General features: G+C 37.4%; 2 protein-coding genes across 2 annotated transcripts in view; one reads left to right on the top strand and one right to left on the bottom strand.

Annotated features, from left to right (window-relative positions):
- Su(var)3-3 (Suppressor of variegation 3-3) overlaps positions 1-17255 on the top strand; it is a 237704-nt gene that overhangs the window by 127197 nt on the left and 93252 nt on the right. The gene's annotated exons all lie outside the window — the stretch shown is intronic.
- On the bottom strand, positions 6242-12078 carry LOC135168319 (toll-like receptor Tollo). The gene has a single exon (XM_064132353.1). The coding sequence runs from the start codon at positions 11418-11420 to the stop codon at positions 7710-7712; it is 3711 nt and encodes a 1236-aa protein (XP_063988423.1). The 5' UTR covers positions 11421-12078; the 3' UTR covers positions 6242-7709.

The raw sequence follows: 17255 nt of genomic DNA, 5'->3' as shown, positions 1-17255 counted from the left end.
CTCTTGTACGTCATGGATGACATCTCAAAGGTCGCATCTTTTGTAGCTGTATGTGGCCGAAATATGTCCAGTGCACTCAGGCCCCGTTGATTGTATAAAACTGCCGTGAGAGAAGGCAACGAGCCAATGTACGTCGGCTATAAATAATAATAAAAATAATGCAAACACGAACAAAGAGAAGTTACGGAGGGGTAAAAAAAGAGTGAAAAGAAGAATGTAGAAATCAAGGTATGAACTTGGACATATATTCGGCGAGTATTCCAGTTATAACGGTAAATGAAATGTATTCCTTCACGGAAGCAAGCGTGAATTCATTACTTATATCTTTTCAACTCTACCTTCTTTATTTATTTTTTTTACTCGATTATTGCTTCGTGATTCAATTCACCATTGGTATCACCTCATTCCATACCGCTTTCAATCACCATTTCTCCCACTCCCAATCGATTTATCGAGCTTAATCGATAACGATCGAGTGGGAACGAGACTTGGGTGTTCACTTCATTAGTGATCCCGATCGCCCAATGCGTGACACAAAGAGACGTTAAATCAGATATTGACAGGTTCTAGATACTGGATATAAATGTTATATAAATGTTGAATGGTCTAGTATGAGTAATATTTAGATTGGAGGTCAGATTTATTCAGGGGAATTATAAAAGTATTTGAGTTGTTGTAAGTGCTGCACGCTCTGTTGCATACGCCTGCGAGTCTGCGTGCCAGGATTGTCAGGATAAAAAAAGGACATGGGTGGGACAGTCATACCGAAAATATGAATAATATCATTTCGTTATTGTAAATATTTTGATTTGATTTTGATGTGAAGGAACGATACGGAATAAATTATAAAGATTTATTAACGAGAGGTGAAAATAAATAATCACAGGGTAACGAGTGAGATAGAGACAACTGCACGGGAAGGGTTGAGAAAGGGAAAAAGGGGAGAGAAAAAATTATATTTGAGACAACAATTTTTTTCTGATTCATTTAAATTATAATAGAATTATTGCACGTGAAAGTCTGGGTTCCGGTCAATTTTATTTATTTAATTTTGATTGATTAATAATTAAATCCTTCAAGTTTCCCAGGAAACTTGAGCGCGATAAAAATTTCAAAATATCAACCAAAAAAGCTCAGCGAAATGTCAAATCGTAAACCCGCCCTCTCTCCCCGTAATTCATGAATAGCTTATCTCATTTATCCTCAAGGGATGATGTATTTGTCTAACGAAATTATTTATGCGATGAACAGTTTTTTCTCTCCGTGTATTTTCATAGAGCTCGCAAGCTCGTTTGTGCCGTTAATCTTTTGAGAACCTTTTCAGGTTGCTCGGTAGTTCGAATTGCTTATCCCAAAAGAGAGCCCAGAGGGGATTGGCAATCGATCGGGCATGAAATCCCGAGGAAAAACGAATGATGAAAGAGCAGACATCGCCCAACACTTTTCACCAAATCCCCCATGAAAGCTTTTACATTTCACTGTGGCTAACCCATTCCTGGAATTTTTCACTGAATTCATTTAATACTCTGGTCATTAGAATTCGAATAGACCGAGTCATTAATATCTAGTGCTTATGATGAGGGTTTAACAATATTTCAGATTTTAAATGAAATCCGCATATATTGTTTAAACAAATGACAGTTTCGGTTGTAGCGTTTTTCCTAAATATCTCAAAAAACAAATTCGTACAAAATTCTAATTCTGCAATAATTTTTCCATGATTCCACCTAATTTCATGTCTGCAATTATTTAAACATTATTTGTCGAGGAATGTTGCAATTTGTGCAAAAGAAATGTCGAGACCTTTTTTGTTCACAATTTTATAAGGAATAATTTTGCGTTCATCTTTTTTCCTTATTACTAATATTTATCAAGACATTGAATAAAAACGATAAAATCGAGAATTCCCAGTGTTTAAACAATACTTCCGGGGTGAATTTGGCGGGGGGAGGGGGGAATTTTTTGTCTTCCTCTTCCTGAACATTAATATAAGCGAGAGAAACCGAGATTGCTGTTGTAGGAATTATTTGACTTGAAAAACCCTTGACATTGTAAAAAAAATAACATGAAACATCACATATCACATATACTTTGTCCCCAATAGTTGGTAGTTGTTGAAGACGGTGAAATATGCATCAAGATGCTAATGGTTCCTTTCCAGATTAAACAGCGCCGATGTCATGACCGTGACAGGACTTTTATCTCAATTGCATGACTTTATAATAGGGATAGAATGATATGTGAGATATAGTAATGCAACAAATAGAAATCCGTTAGGAGTTATGTGTTGCATTGTGGGTTATGTGGATGGTTGTAGGAAGTTTTAAGGATCGGTACATGGAGCTTACCTGGCTCGTGCGAGCATATGCACATACGGTAGCTGCAGACAGACATGCGGGTGGCACTGACTCGTTTGGTTTAGATCCTAGTTCAGAATTTTGTTGCTGAGTGCTGGCTGCAGATGAGACTTCTTGGATAGTGCGGTTAACTTTGAGGATTTCGGCTGGGTTAACTGGTGTGAACGAGGAAGGCTCGTGTTCATGATTACCGAGGGGAAAATGTTCGTTCATGGGGGGTAACCTTACAATTTAAGGAATTCTTTGAAAGATTTTAATATTTTTCGGTAATTTGAGAATTTCTTCCGGTGGATTACATGAAAATGGTATAACGAGCGGTATTGCAGTCATTAAGGATTTTTTTGTCAATTATCATTTAACAGAAGACTTATGAGTTTATAGAGCTCGTCATTAAATAGATCATGAAGTGTCGGGAAAAATTAGTTGATAGATAATGGCGATTATTTTGTTTAAATTACCCGAAGTGATAAAGTCACTGACACTTATTGAACTTAAGATCATTATTTTGTTTGGAAATAGGGGCATGAGATAATGCATTTATTTATGAATTTCGTACGAAATTTTTTTTGAATTTTCGCTGAACCGTTATACGCTGTCAGAGAAAAATGAATTTTCGTGGAAAGTTGTCCATTAATTGTCAGGACCATGACACCGAAGGCGATTTAGGGGGAGAGAGATCATAGAATTCCAGATTTCACGGAAAATTATGTGCACGAAGAGGAAATTTTTTTAGAAATGAAGTGATTGTTCCCTGGTCTGCCAGTCAAAACACTATTCACTAAAAATTATCGAATAATTACGCATTTGTTCACTGAACGTTCCATACGTTTTTCCTGAAAGTTCACTGAAAAAGTGCGTAACTGTTGCATAATGTTTATCGAATATTGTTTGAACTGACAACTTGCGGAAGAGGCACATAATTTTTTAAGAATTTTTCTCTCCATGTCAAATTCGAAAATTTTAAATGGCACGAACACGAGGATTCATCAGTCCATTAAAATTCCTAAAAAATTTCATATATTGAGCGGCGAATTAGCCTGCATTGTTCGAAAAATGTGAAAACTTTTAAGAATTCAAGTACATATGTAGAAGGATTTTCTGGCTTGCCATAAATTTCCCTGGAAAACGTAATCCAAACTTCCGTTAATGCCTCCTATCTCCTGAACTCCCAAATCTAAAAACATTTCAATATCAATTAAATATCCCGAAAATTTTCCCCCAAATTTCATCTCAAATATTGCACCAGGAGTCTTAAACAATTAAACTCTACAAGTTCCCACCGTAAATTCCACCAAGTCCTGTAAATATGTTGCCTTTCAAGAAGTAGCTCATAAATCTCCACTTCTGCACCTAATTTTCCAAATTAAGACATCCTCGAGATATTACCCGAGTGAAGTTCCTCGACACCGCAGGTGTAGTCCAACCAGACGTCATTATCACTTAAGCCTCATTGGCGATTAAAATTGGCACTGAGGAATGTCCAGCTCAAATCAGAATGTAAACCCGATAAATTAAGTATTCAAACGTTGAAAGAGGCCCCCACTGATCGTTGAATAATTGGTGTGAATCATGAGCTGTCAGTTTTCTGAATGAATCAATGAAGTGATTTTCAAGTGGATGGTGGTACGAGGGCCCCCTCGAAGTTGACTCGTCACTCGCGATGACAACAAATACAGCTACCTCGTTATCCAATAATTCGATTATTCACGCGCGACCGCTTGTCTGGCGAAACTATTCGAAAGGAAGGTGGCTGGGGGTGGGAAAGAGGGTGGGGGGGGGGAGGGAGGAATAGCATTTGAAGGCATAATGCGAATGAATGAGAGATGAAGGTGATGATGAGGGAGGAGGAGTACACCTTTCACTTCGCCTATTGTCCCAATAATACTTCTAGAATACACCGAGAAATAAGCGATCCATTGTTCGATGACTGCGGGGAGTCGAGTGTTCCAGGACGTGGCAGGTTTTTCATGGTGCGACAGTTAACGCTGTCGATGATGCGGCAAACGCTCACCGAAACTTCCCAATGGAGTTATTATATTAACCAAGTTGGTCTAGATGATGTTGATAAGATTGTCGGTCAGTGGTTGGATCAATAGATGGGATGAAATTGCAACGAATCGATTTTGCTTTATTTGAACTGAGATTTGTGTGATATCATCGTGGGGTCAAGTGATCGATCAGAAATAGCAAACAGGACTGATTTAAAAACAGTGGGAAGGGTGGATTATTTATTTATGGGTCGTTATTTGCATTTTCGTTTTTTTTTCTCAGAAAGATAAGTGAAATGTAAATGAAGGGGGAAAGTCGGTCATTTTCTGTCGAGTTTTTATTGTTGAATTGTTAATTTTCAATTACGCAATTCGAGGCCAGGAATTGCAAGAAAATTGGTGTTGAAAAAATTCATGTATTTTGGGTTGGTTTTTTTCCCTCAAATTGTCAATGTTTAATAACGAAATTTAATGGGATTTCGGTGAAACTGTTACGTGATGAATAATAAAATAGAATGACGGATTTTTCTTTGTAGATGAGCATTTATATATTTTTTTTTCATGAGAGATAAGACAATTCAATGGAAATGAAATTGAAAAATGCAGTAGGAAAAGACTCATTCATTTTCTGCAGTTTTTTTTATCAAGTGATGAATTACAAAATGCTTTCCACTTTTGGATGAATCACAGTCGAAATTAAGTAATTTATTTTCTGACTACATGACAAAAATATTTACGAAAATTCTGAAAATTGTTCATCGTGAGGTTGTTTAATCAGATATTCATCTGTTTGATTTGTGAAAAGAAACCACTGTCAATTGACTAGTTTGTCACATTCTAAAACCCGTTGATATCACTCGATCTTCGATGGAAAGAATAAAATTGCATAGATTTAATTACGTTTTATTTACGATAGTGATTTATGCGATTTCTTCAGTAAATTATGAACCAAGTGATTAATCACAAATAACAAGCAGCATTGATCTGAAAACGTTGGAAAATAGAAAATATTTATTTCTCTACGGTGATTTATATCTCTTCTTTCTTTCAGAGACAAGATAATGAAATCTGAATGAAATTGATTAATTGTTTTTAGTTCTACCCAGCTTTGCAAGCTATTAGCGAGCTCATGGGCCAAATGATCAAACAGAAATAATAGAATGTATTGATTCTAAAACATTGGGAAAGAGTGAATTTTTATTTGTCCACCGCAACTTATATTTAATTCTTTCCTGGAAAGACAAGACAATGCAATGTAAACGAAGTGGAAAATTGCAGTGGGACAAGAAGTCATTAACTTTTCATTGGTTTTTTTTCATCAAATTGACAGTTTTAAATAATGAAAGTGATTGACAGTTCAGTAGAACTATTATAAGACATAAAATTTCTGACAAACGTTTTGGAATTTTCAGTCACAAATCGTTAACAACCGTTTCTTTAAATATTTTAAATATATTCATAACAAATGACTTGAATCGCAAGAGATGGAGAAGACCTCTTCCCTGTGATAGAGTTAATCTTTTAGTCATCTATCTACGTTTAATTTGTCAAATACGACCTCGTGGAGAGACTAGTTTGGATAGTGAACTTGTTACATTCCGCATGTGCTGTCCAACAACCGACGGTATCACTTAACCCTCATTAATAGAAGGATCGCAATAGCAACGATTCGATTAAGCTTTCATTTAAAGTCGAATACCTGTGATATTATCGTACAACTAATGGGTCCAGTGATCGATTAGGAATAACGAACAACACTGATTTTAAAACATTTGAAAACAGTGGATTTTATTTGTCAGTCATAATTTATAGTTCAGTTCTCTTTGAACACAGAATTGAGTTTTTTTAATAAAAAAAAACAAGAAAATATTGTATGAATGAAGTGAACAATTGGAGTAGGAAAAAAGGTCATTTATTTTTTGCTTGAAACACCTGTGTTTCGATTGGAAATATAAAACGATTAATTTACAGGCTGAATACGACAATCCCCGCGTGTACGGATATGTATATAATATTTGTTAACAATCGTTTTGGAGAGTCGGCGCTCTCGTACAGTAGAGACTGTCGAATTCTATTGAGGACTTCGTTAAAAAAAAACAACGTAATGGGTTAGTTTTATTGTTTGCCGAAAAAATTGACGATTTGTCAGAGTATTTTATTTCTTTTTTCACGCTGGGAAGAATCATTTGACTGAGTGGAAGTTCAATTGAAATTATTCAGTTATATTTATGTTTTAAAAAATCAGATGTGACTTGTTAAACGAAATCGTTTAATTTTTTTTTACCAAAGTCCTCACTTCTCATAATATCAGAATAAATAAAAAATAAATCCTACTTTACATTTGACAATACATTTTTTTCTCTCAATTTTAATAACAAATTCTTCTTTCTCTTCCTCATATAAAAAAAAATTGATCAAAAAAAAATTTTCTTTTTGTTTCAAATAAAAAATAATTAGAGAGTGATATCACGACGGGTTTTAAATTCAAAACCCTCTTTAAGAAGCTATACACTTGTAAATAGCGCCTCATAAGTACGTCTCTGTCATTTCAATTTAATATGTTAATGTGACAGTTTTATTATCTCACAGAATAACCTCTCACAATTGTCACAAACACCTTTTACTTTTTGTCTCTAACTTTCATTATCCTCTGCTTGGCATCTTTATGGGCCAGTTATGTACGATGAAACATTAACTCGTTGTTCACGATTCAATCGTAAACCCTGACATTAAGTAACTCATGCACAATCTGATATTATTAATAATGAGACGTTGAACAAAAATAAAAAGGAAATCAGCAACGCGAGACTCGTGTTATTTAAATTCTCTCGTTCTCTATATACATTTTATTAAAACTATCTACGGAACTAATCGATCAAAATTTACAAGAATCCAAACAAATATATATATAAATATATATTTATCCCCTCACACTGACAAATATCACTCTTATCCATTCATTTTCTCCCCAACTCGTCAAACATGTCAAAGCACTCATTCTCATCGAATGATTTAAATTTTTTATATTCGTTCTATATACAGACTTTAGTGTGCAGGGCACATTTATTCAAACCGCTTCAAATTGTCCATTCTCCGTTATCCAATAATCGGCATCATGACTATTTACACTCCACACACGTATTGCACTGTGCAGTGACTCTTAATGGAAGCTTACACATACAGATATATATATTCATTCATTTATTTTATTCGTATATATGATTTACGTACTGTTCACTGATTGGCTCCATCTCCCTCACTCCCGAATAATAAATTATCAATTTATCGATAATTACACTGCCCGGGTATGGCCAATCGATCACTAGTACGGAATAATATAACCAGTCAATGTTGAATAATTAATTCATATGTGAACAGCAACACTGCGCGCACCACTAGTTTGATTATTATGCTGCCGTCGGACAGGTGGTGGTTGTCTCCTCTGATTGTTGGTTCTCTGATTGTTTGGCACATCGGGCAGGGCAAATCTCAATTTTTCCCAAAATAATTTATCACCCCATTGTAAATAAGTATTTGTCTTGAGATAAAGTCTAATATCTGGATCAAGATCCCGCTGGGGTACATCTCCAACGAGAACGAGTATGAGTCTGCGTCGTCTATCACGAAGCACTTGATGATGAGCCGATTTAAAATCAAATCGACACCACTCGGATTTTATAAAATTCTCCGACAGTACCATTATCGTTCTTCTCGATGATTCAACAGCTTGTACAATAGTGTCAGCTATGAAACTACCGACAGGAAAATCACGATAATGTAAACATAATTTGTAGGATGGATTTCCCATTTCTAACACTGGCGCCAATTCTTCAGCAACAAATGCTTCGTCTTTGGAGCTGTAGCTGACAAATGCATCGAATAATTTATCACGATCCTCTCTGTCGAATTCTGTACTGCGATAGAATATTCTCACTCCAAATCGCGAGTGAAACCACACACGAAATTCCTGTCTGAAGATGAATATGAGCATTCCGAGTAGAACAATAACCAAAAATACAGCCAATGTCGACACTAGCAGTGGCAAGTAATCTTGAAGTGCTTGTCTCTCGATAATGGTCTTAGTTAAATTCCCCTGAATACCGTTGTCAATACTAGCAAGTCCTGTGCACATTGAGCTGTCATTTGATGTACCATCTAGCACAGGAAAACCAAATTCATTGTCTCTGAAGACCTCGTCACCGTATGCCTCCAATTCCGTGACATTCAACACACATCTTATTTCCGTTACATCGGCAACACGATTTCTCGCTGAGAGTATCCATTCTCGATAAACCTCAAGATAGTCACACTCACATGACCAGGGATTCCTCGAGAGGCTCACTTCAGCAGACGTTGGTAAGGCCCAATAGGACAAAGTCGTAAGACGATTACCCTGCAATCGCAGTACCTTCAGTGATCTCAAACGTGAAAATGTGTTATTGGCTATTGACGATATCTCATTTCCTTGTAGACAAAGTGTCCAAAGATTTCCGAGCCCTTCGAATTCGTGTCCACGTAGTTCATGAATCCTATTGTCCTGAAGATGAAGATCCTGAAGATCCCGTAGACCATTGAACGATCTGTTCTGGACAATTTCAATGTTTGAGGCATTGAGAAAAAGTACTTTCAATTTTTTACGACCAATGAACGCATGACTGGAGATGATTCTGAGGTCATTGCCATCAAGATACAGCCTTGTTGCATCCATGGGTATTTGCTCGGGTAGACGATTGACGTGACCCCCGGCTGAACAATCTACAACATTTGCTGACCACGATTGATCGTGGTAACAGGTGCAATTATTTGGACAGGTCATTTCACAATCACAAGCATCAAAATCACAGCAATGACACAGTGCAAAACAATGTGACTCATACTTGCAGAGAAATTGTGAGTGTGATGCCTCAACGAGTGGTACATACATGCGCTCACGATCGTACAATAATTTACAGAATATACTGTCAAGGTCCATAACTTGTGGATGTATGCGTGATTGATTTTGTCTGTTGACACGCTGTAGCCATTCCATGGTACAATCACACAGATACTGATTATCACCAATGTAGAATTCAGGCAATGGTTTATCCGCTGGTACAGCACTTATTCTCAGGGCATATGTCTCAAGATTTTGTATTCTATTGCCCTTGAGATCGACTCGCGTGAGATTAGGTTTTTTGAAAAAAGCGTAACTCTGCACTTTTGATATGAGATTGTCATTGAGAAATAATACTTCAACACTCATAGGTATTGCATTACCGGTTATCTCAGTTAATTTGTTCTCACTAGCGACGAATGTACTTAACTGAAGTTGCGTCTCGATCTCAAAGTAATTGCCCAGTTCGCTTATCTCATTAGCGTGTATATCCAACCACTGTAATCCCGTTGGTATCATAGCATAGTCAAACCACTTGAGTTTATTATCACTAACATTTAACCACACTAAATTCGGTAAATTGGCGAATAATCCAGTGATATCAGTCAATTGATTGCCATCCAAACGAATGGCACGTAGATTGGTGTTGTCATCAAATGCACCGGGTTCGATATATTGTATTCTATTGCGCGATAGGTTGAGTATCTTGAGTTCTTTGATCTTCTCAAATATTCCTTTAGTGAGATTACCAATGTGATTTTCCGTCAACCTGAGGCCATACAACTGCGACACGTGATCGAAGGTACCAGTCGGTATCTCGGAAATGAGATTTTCACCGAGATCGAGGGTGCGCAAGAGAGGTGTGGCTTTTAGTGCATCCGGCACTGCTGTCAGTCGATTACCGTTAAGATGCAAGTCCTGGAGAGACGAGGCATTTCGTAACGAGCTCGGATGAAGTCCATTGAGTCTGTTATTATCCAACGAGAGAAGACTCAGTACATACAAACCACTGAGAGTTGTTGCATCGATAATCGTCAACTGATTATCACTGAGTATGAGTGTGTGTAAATTGTAGAGTGCTGAGAATGTATTTTCCGAGAGTGTCGCAATGAGATTATCCTGAAGACGTAGAATTTGAAGGCTGTAAAGGTCTCGAAATACAGCTGGCTCTAGTCGGTTTATTCTGTTACTTGATAAATCCAGTACAACGAGTCTAACCAATCCGGTAAATGTCGCTGAATTAACCCACTCAGTTGTCAACTCATTCATACTGAGATCGAGGACCAATAGTTGAGTGAGATCGTTGAATAAACCAGGTGCTAAAACATTCAGCGAATTATTTTGCAGATGAATTTCTTTGATGTTTCGCGCATCGTTGAACAACTCGGGTGGTAAACTCGATAGACGATTGTCCGTGAGTTTGAGTACAACCAACGAGGATAAACTCTCGAAGGCACGATCGGCCATAAAGTTAATGGCATTGCTTCGTAGATCAAGACTTTGTAACCTAGCTAAACCGGAAAATGCTGCTGTTGGTAGGGTCTCAATGCTGTTATTACTCAGATCCAATTCACGTAAATTACTTCCACAGCGTCCAACACTCGAGCCAAAATGAAAGCTCGATACTTCACGCAATCGATTTTTCGTCAAGTTGAGAACCTCCAAATTGTGGAGTGAGCACAGACTACCCTCCGGCAAACTCCACATATTATTTTCACCAAGATCAAGTCTCTCAAGTTTGAATAACTCCTCGGTAAAAGCTCGAGTTGATACATCCAAAGCCATCGCCGACCAATCAGTATTATGAGTGCGGACAGTGAGATTCCGAAGCTCTTTGAGACCCTTGAACGCATCATCGGATAAATTTCCAATCTTACAGTACTCAATGACAAGTTCACGTAGTTCAATCAGAGGTCGAAAACTACCAGCGCTCAGTGAACTTTGATAAAAAAGTGCATCACTACACTCTAACCGTAGTCTGACTGTGTGTTGTGGCTGTATAACACTGAAATTTGTATTTTCAAGTTCACTGTTGATAGTTCGTAAACGACAAACGAGTGATACATCGTCCTCACTATCACCCGTTGCAACCCATTTACACTCGTCCGGTGCTTTGTACCTCAGTGCTTTACTCAGTGAGGCACCAAGCGAGCCGAATATTGTACCGAGTAGTATTGCCAAAAAAGCAGGATTCCCCTGCATCTTTACATCAAAACCCACTCAGACGGCTCTTATTATTCCATTAAAAACCGATTCCTCTCAAGTTTTATCGATTTTCACCATTAATTCCATCTATAACTCCCATTAATCAGCATTTAGCCACTGACATTGTCACTTCAACCACATCACTTGTTTTATTTTATCCAAATTTCCCCAAACTTTTCCCTTTTTTTCATCCAAAGCACAGAGCACTGAACACACTTTATATCCAGAATAATCCCATCTCGTTTTCTCACAGCACAAGTTAAGTATCCAGTGATAAAGGGGCCGTACGGGGGGTGGAGGGGAGGGGGCTGGTTGAAATCCGTTATACTAACTACAGCTATAAAACGAAAGGTAAAGCCACGACGCTCGAGGAGAACGATCGAGCAAGGATCCAGCAAGATCCACTGTTCTTCGAGGACTGGTTGGTTGATCGTACTGGTGTTCGCCGGTCCCCGCGTACCGTCAGGCCCCTCTCTTCTCCCCTTTACCTCCGCCACTTCTCCACTCGACTGCCTCTCACGCCTGCCCTCACCCCCCCTCATCCCATCGGGCCTCTCGTCGCAGCCCCCCTCCCCCTCCTGCCAACGACCCCACCACTTTTACCTGGGCCCCGGCGACTCGGTGAGGCCTATAAAAACAAGACAGGTACACTTCGCATGGCCCTTACAGTGGCTCTTGAGTGCTTCGCTTCTCTTCTTAACTCTTAGTCTCTTCGTCAGGTCTTCGTCTATCTAACCTCACTCGTACATTTTCGCATTAACTTCATGAATTGTATTGTAATGTTTTATACCTATTGTCGGAATACTGGTCTTAACGGGAGAGCAAGGTGATGTATATACGAAAGGAAGGTTTTAGTTTTTCCTGGACGGAGAGATGTATTCAGGAATCAGGAGGGAATAGCGGGAATAATGCCAGGGAAACTTACGGGCTGCTGGAGATTAGGGAATTTAACGTGATTTTGTTGTCATTTTTGATGGATGATTTTGATTAAAATTGTGGAACTTTCAGGAAAAATGTTAGGACTGTTCGGGTAATTTTCCTTAAGGATACGGGACTTCTATTGAATAGTTTACTTCGTGTATGTGGGTATTTCACTGCGAATTTATTTAAAATGTTTTCGCTAAAATACTTCTCGTCGTGTCAGAATTTTTGGTAGGTTTATTATTGCAATGAGAGGGAACTTCTGAAGATTACATTAACTTTCTGTGGGAAGTTGTGCTAATTGGGACATTATATCTATATCGTAGCTTCATTTATTTCAATAGGAAATTTTCAAAAGTTACCGAGTGAAATTTCAATTTAGTCCACAATAATTGTGATCTATTTTCAATTACCATCTCATTTCCGTAAATGTTAATAGTAAATTTCAATTTTTTCGTAATTTTTTTTTCTAAATCCGCTTCATGATATATCATATTCTCCATGAAATTTCGAATAATTTCTGACATTGTAGCCCTTGATTACTTGTCTTGTCTCGTCTCCGTCTTTTCGTCAAGCCTATCCAGCGTCATCCGTACACACTCGCATAAACTCCGTGAATTGTATTGTAATGTTTTATACCCATTGTCAGAATACTCGTCTCAAGGTAAGATCACTTTGAAATAAACACAAAGGAAGATTTCAGTCTCCCCTCATCGTTGAATTTCCGTCGAATTTCTCCATAAGGCGTGAAAATCCCGTGATGAATCCCGTAATGACATCTTCCCAATGAGTGAACATGAGAGTATTTCATGACTTCAAATGAACCGGCGTGTGCTGTTGACAATGGCTTAAGTTTTCTTCTTCAACGTAACGGTATTACCAAAGCCAACGCCTCCTGTCTTTCTTTCCTATTCTCTCTTCATCACCACAAAAAGCCATTTTCCGACACAGTTCACTGGGTTTCTACGTGAACGCGAACAAAAGATTGATAAAGGGACACCTTACTCAACTGTCACGTAGTGTGGCCATTCATTCCTATTCCTAAACGCAGCTCGTTACTCACCCACTACTGCACTGTCTACTGCTCAAGTCGTCTTGTATCATCCAGTGTACAAGATGCCAAGGGAATTCACCTGATGCTGTACAAAGTGTTTCATCATTTTAAGGATTTTACACGAATAAAAAGGAAAGTTCGAGGAGCCTGGGATCACCGATATTCACTCTGGAACACGTACTCATTCAATGACTTATTTATTCTCAACGAAATGGCTTGATTTTTAACGACTTGTAAAGCTGGATATGAACAAATTAATGAGTTGATATTTTGGGGAAACAAATTATTTTTACCAAATATCCACTTACTTCAGGGAAATATTTTTTTATTCAATTCTTTATTGCTGAAATCGAGTGACTACCTGACAATTCTCATTAGGTTTAAATTACGTAAATTATATTGTTCTAGAACCTGATGATGTTGATCACAACTTTGAGTAAACTCCTGCAATAATTCTAAGCATTAAGTAACTCGTCGGAATTCTTCCCTCAAGAAAATCAGAAATTTAGAAAAACTAAAGAATTATTGAGAGTTTATTCAGGATCACGTAGAAAATTGTCATCTTCTAAAGTAATTTATATCGTAATTTAGTAGTGATTGGACCGGAGAAATACAATTTTTTAAAAATAATTACTTCCCTGAAGTAAATATATATTTGACAAAAATATTTTTTTTTTCTCCTCATAGTTAATGGACGGCGAATGCCAAGTAAAATATACTTTCGTTAACTATTAACGATGGAACGTTTGGTAGAACCAAAGGGAGCCGAACTAACGAACAAAATTCATTCGCTTGTAATAATTAATCCGGTCTGTCTGTGAATTGCTACACGAAGAGGAATCTTTGGTAAAAATGATTGTTTATCTCTATGATTAACGTGTATTTTCAGATTTTTTTTATGTGTTAATATCTAACTTTACTTTTCACACATTCACGGAAGACATTACAAGAAGCGATTGTATTGAGGAGACAAATTTTCTTTGAAATGTGCGTCTTTGTTTTCTCAATATGATTCAACACACGATATCTTATCTTAACAGCAAACATTTTATGACTAGAAATTTCAGACAGTTTATGTCTAAAAGGTCAGAGCACTAATGCAAATAAAAAAATGTGCAATCAGGGATTTGAATTGAGACTAAAAATTGTTAATTGCGTTAATTTAAATATCTTTGATCTGAGTAGCTCCATCATTTTCTTGTTCGTACGTTAATTACGAAATTTGAAGGTGCGAATCTCCATGTCTCGTTGATGACTAATAAACATACTGAACTCAGGGTGTGAAACAATCTGGCGCGGGGTATTGGTGTTCACCACTGTGAGAAGATGCGCTAAGTGGTCCCCCATGGTGTAGCCTACCCCCTGTCAAGAATGGACCCTCTTCAGTCTGTACATCCACCGCTTCTAAACATTTTGTAGGGAGTTCGGCGAGTTTGTCATATGTTTTTTCATCGCTCGCATTTTTATTAATTCAATATGAACTAATATTTCTGGGAAACGTTCTGAAAAGTTTTGATGACAGTTTTACAGGAATTTTGGGATAAGTAAGTATTGAAAATTCAATTGTTAAGTGGCTCATTAAGAAGTTCCATCAATTCAGCCGATTCGATGGAAGAGAAGAAAATTTTGATAAATATAGTCTTAAAGGTTGGACTGATCAGAAAAAATTAGATGGAATTGCTATTGAATATTGATTTTGTAATTCAGAGAAATCATTCCTCAATTTAAATTGCGAGTGTTGTGATTTCAAAATTAATTATCAGACAAATCGTTCGAGACATTGGGATTGATACTGGAAATTTCGCAACTTTTGTAAATTTTGGATTGAAATATCCGAAAAATTTTTTGTCAATTTTATTACATTCTTTCATTGAAATTCCAAAAGGCTTTATTATTGACAATTTAGCAATTCATCTCGGTACTATTAACGAAAATGCAATTTTCAGAGAAATCTGAAACTTTATTTTTTCCGTAAAACACCAGAAAAATTAGTTGAAATTTCAAACACGAATAAATACATTTAGCCCTCCATTTCCTTAAAATTCACCCAAGTCCATTCCATTCCCTTCCACCCAGCTTCCATGTAAAGTCTCAAAAATCTCAACAAATGGTCTATGAAATATAAACATTCGTTTATCCCACTGTCTCTATGGATTGTCCTCCTGCTCGTCAAATTCTCCCAGTTCTAAACTCCAACAGCTCCCAAAACTTCACGTCTTCCCACCTCCAGCGGCAAAAAACCCTATCCACTCTGATATCCATCGTCCCCTCATAACGAACCCCGACGTTATCCCATTCTCCTCCCCCCATTTGTCATCCTCGTCTTATTCAAATGAGCCCGAAGATTTACTCACCTCGCACTTTTCATTATCACTCACGAGCAAACCCGTGACCCCTTGCAATCCGCAACGACTAAAATTATCAGTTTACGAATGGCTTTTCTCGCTCCAGATAATCCAGTAACATCAGAGACCCTGTCATTACCACCAGGTCACTGTTCCCTCACGCCTTATCACTTTGATACCACACACGTATGTTTTTACCTAATTACAAAAAAAATTCGAAAGCGACAATTTAACGAGCATCCGACATGCAAATTGTGGTATATAATTTTCTCGATATGTTGAAAAGATACAATTTCACACGTTATTCATCTCCACCAAGATAGATAGCGTCACGCGCTCACGGGAATATAATGGCTTCAAGAAGCAGAAGTGAAAAAAAAAAAACAACCAGTAGTCCAGGCGTCAGGAGTTTTTTGAGTTGAAAAATTCCTATAAAAGGTTTGTCTCTTTCTATCGGTTATATTACAGGTAAGGAAGAGAAAGACCAAAAATTTCCTCCCCCCAAATTGACTCCGAAAGTATTGTTTAAACAGTGAGAATTCACGATTTTATCGTTTTTAGTCCATATCCCGATTAATAATGGCAATAGAGAACAAAACATGAATACAAAATTATTCCTTCGCACTCCTCAACTTTTGGCCAATATAAACGAACTGCATCAAACAATATATTACTATTGTCATTATTATTAGTGTGATTTTTATTATTATTACAGATAAACGCGTTTCCCCTCTCCACCCCTATCATCCTAAAAGATATTCAAGAGAACCAGAAGAACACAAAGTTGAGAGCGCGGTATTGCGCGCTTGTATGTTCAAAATTATCATCAAAATGAAAAATAAATTGAACCTTTTTTACGTGGAATTTTATAAAGCCTAATTTTGTAAAAATTGTTATTTTTTGCTGCGAATAATATCTACAGAGATATTCCCGAAAAATTCTAAAACCACAACTGTAATTTGTTTAACCAACATAGGAGGGGCTAATTTCCATGGGAATTTTTGACATTTCGGTCAGTTACCACCAAAAAAAGGGATAAAAACAATAAAATCGTTTATAGAAATGATTCGATCAATATTGATGTTGTTCCAACTTTGTATGTTTCAATGTTCTTCCCTCGGTGACACGTCTGACCAACACGGTGTCATCTACTTGCTCTCTACCGAGTTTTAGATCCACAAGATTCTGAAGAATAGGTGGGAGAAATGTAAGGAGAATTGTCCACTGTATTATTCCCTCTGCGAATGAGAGACGGCTGATTGCACGCACAGTCGGTCATAATTACGCATCAAGTAGAAGGGCCTAAGTACACGCGATAGTGACAAGCCGGGTAATACATTCTCCCGTTGAGGCGTGCGTTCCGTCGGTTGCCACTAATGTCAGGGTTTTATGAAAAATGAAAATAAATAAAATTTAAAAAAATAATCACTAGGAGTTAACCCAACAGAATTCCCTCTGCGCGCTGGTAAAACGGTTGGGTGGATGGGGTGGGGAGAGCGAGGCAAAGATGAA

Source organism: Diachasmimorpha longicaudata, chromosome 13 (assembly GCF_034640455.1).
Source record: "Diachasmimorpha longicaudata isolate KC_UGA_2023 chromosome 13, iyDiaLong2, whole genome shotgun sequence".
NCBI lineage: Eukaryota > Metazoa > Arthropoda > Insecta > Hymenoptera > Braconidae > Diachasmimorpha > Diachasmimorpha longicaudata.
The sequence above is the reverse complement of the archived record's forward strand: the minus strand, read 5'-3'. Positions and strand labels throughout refer to the sequence as shown.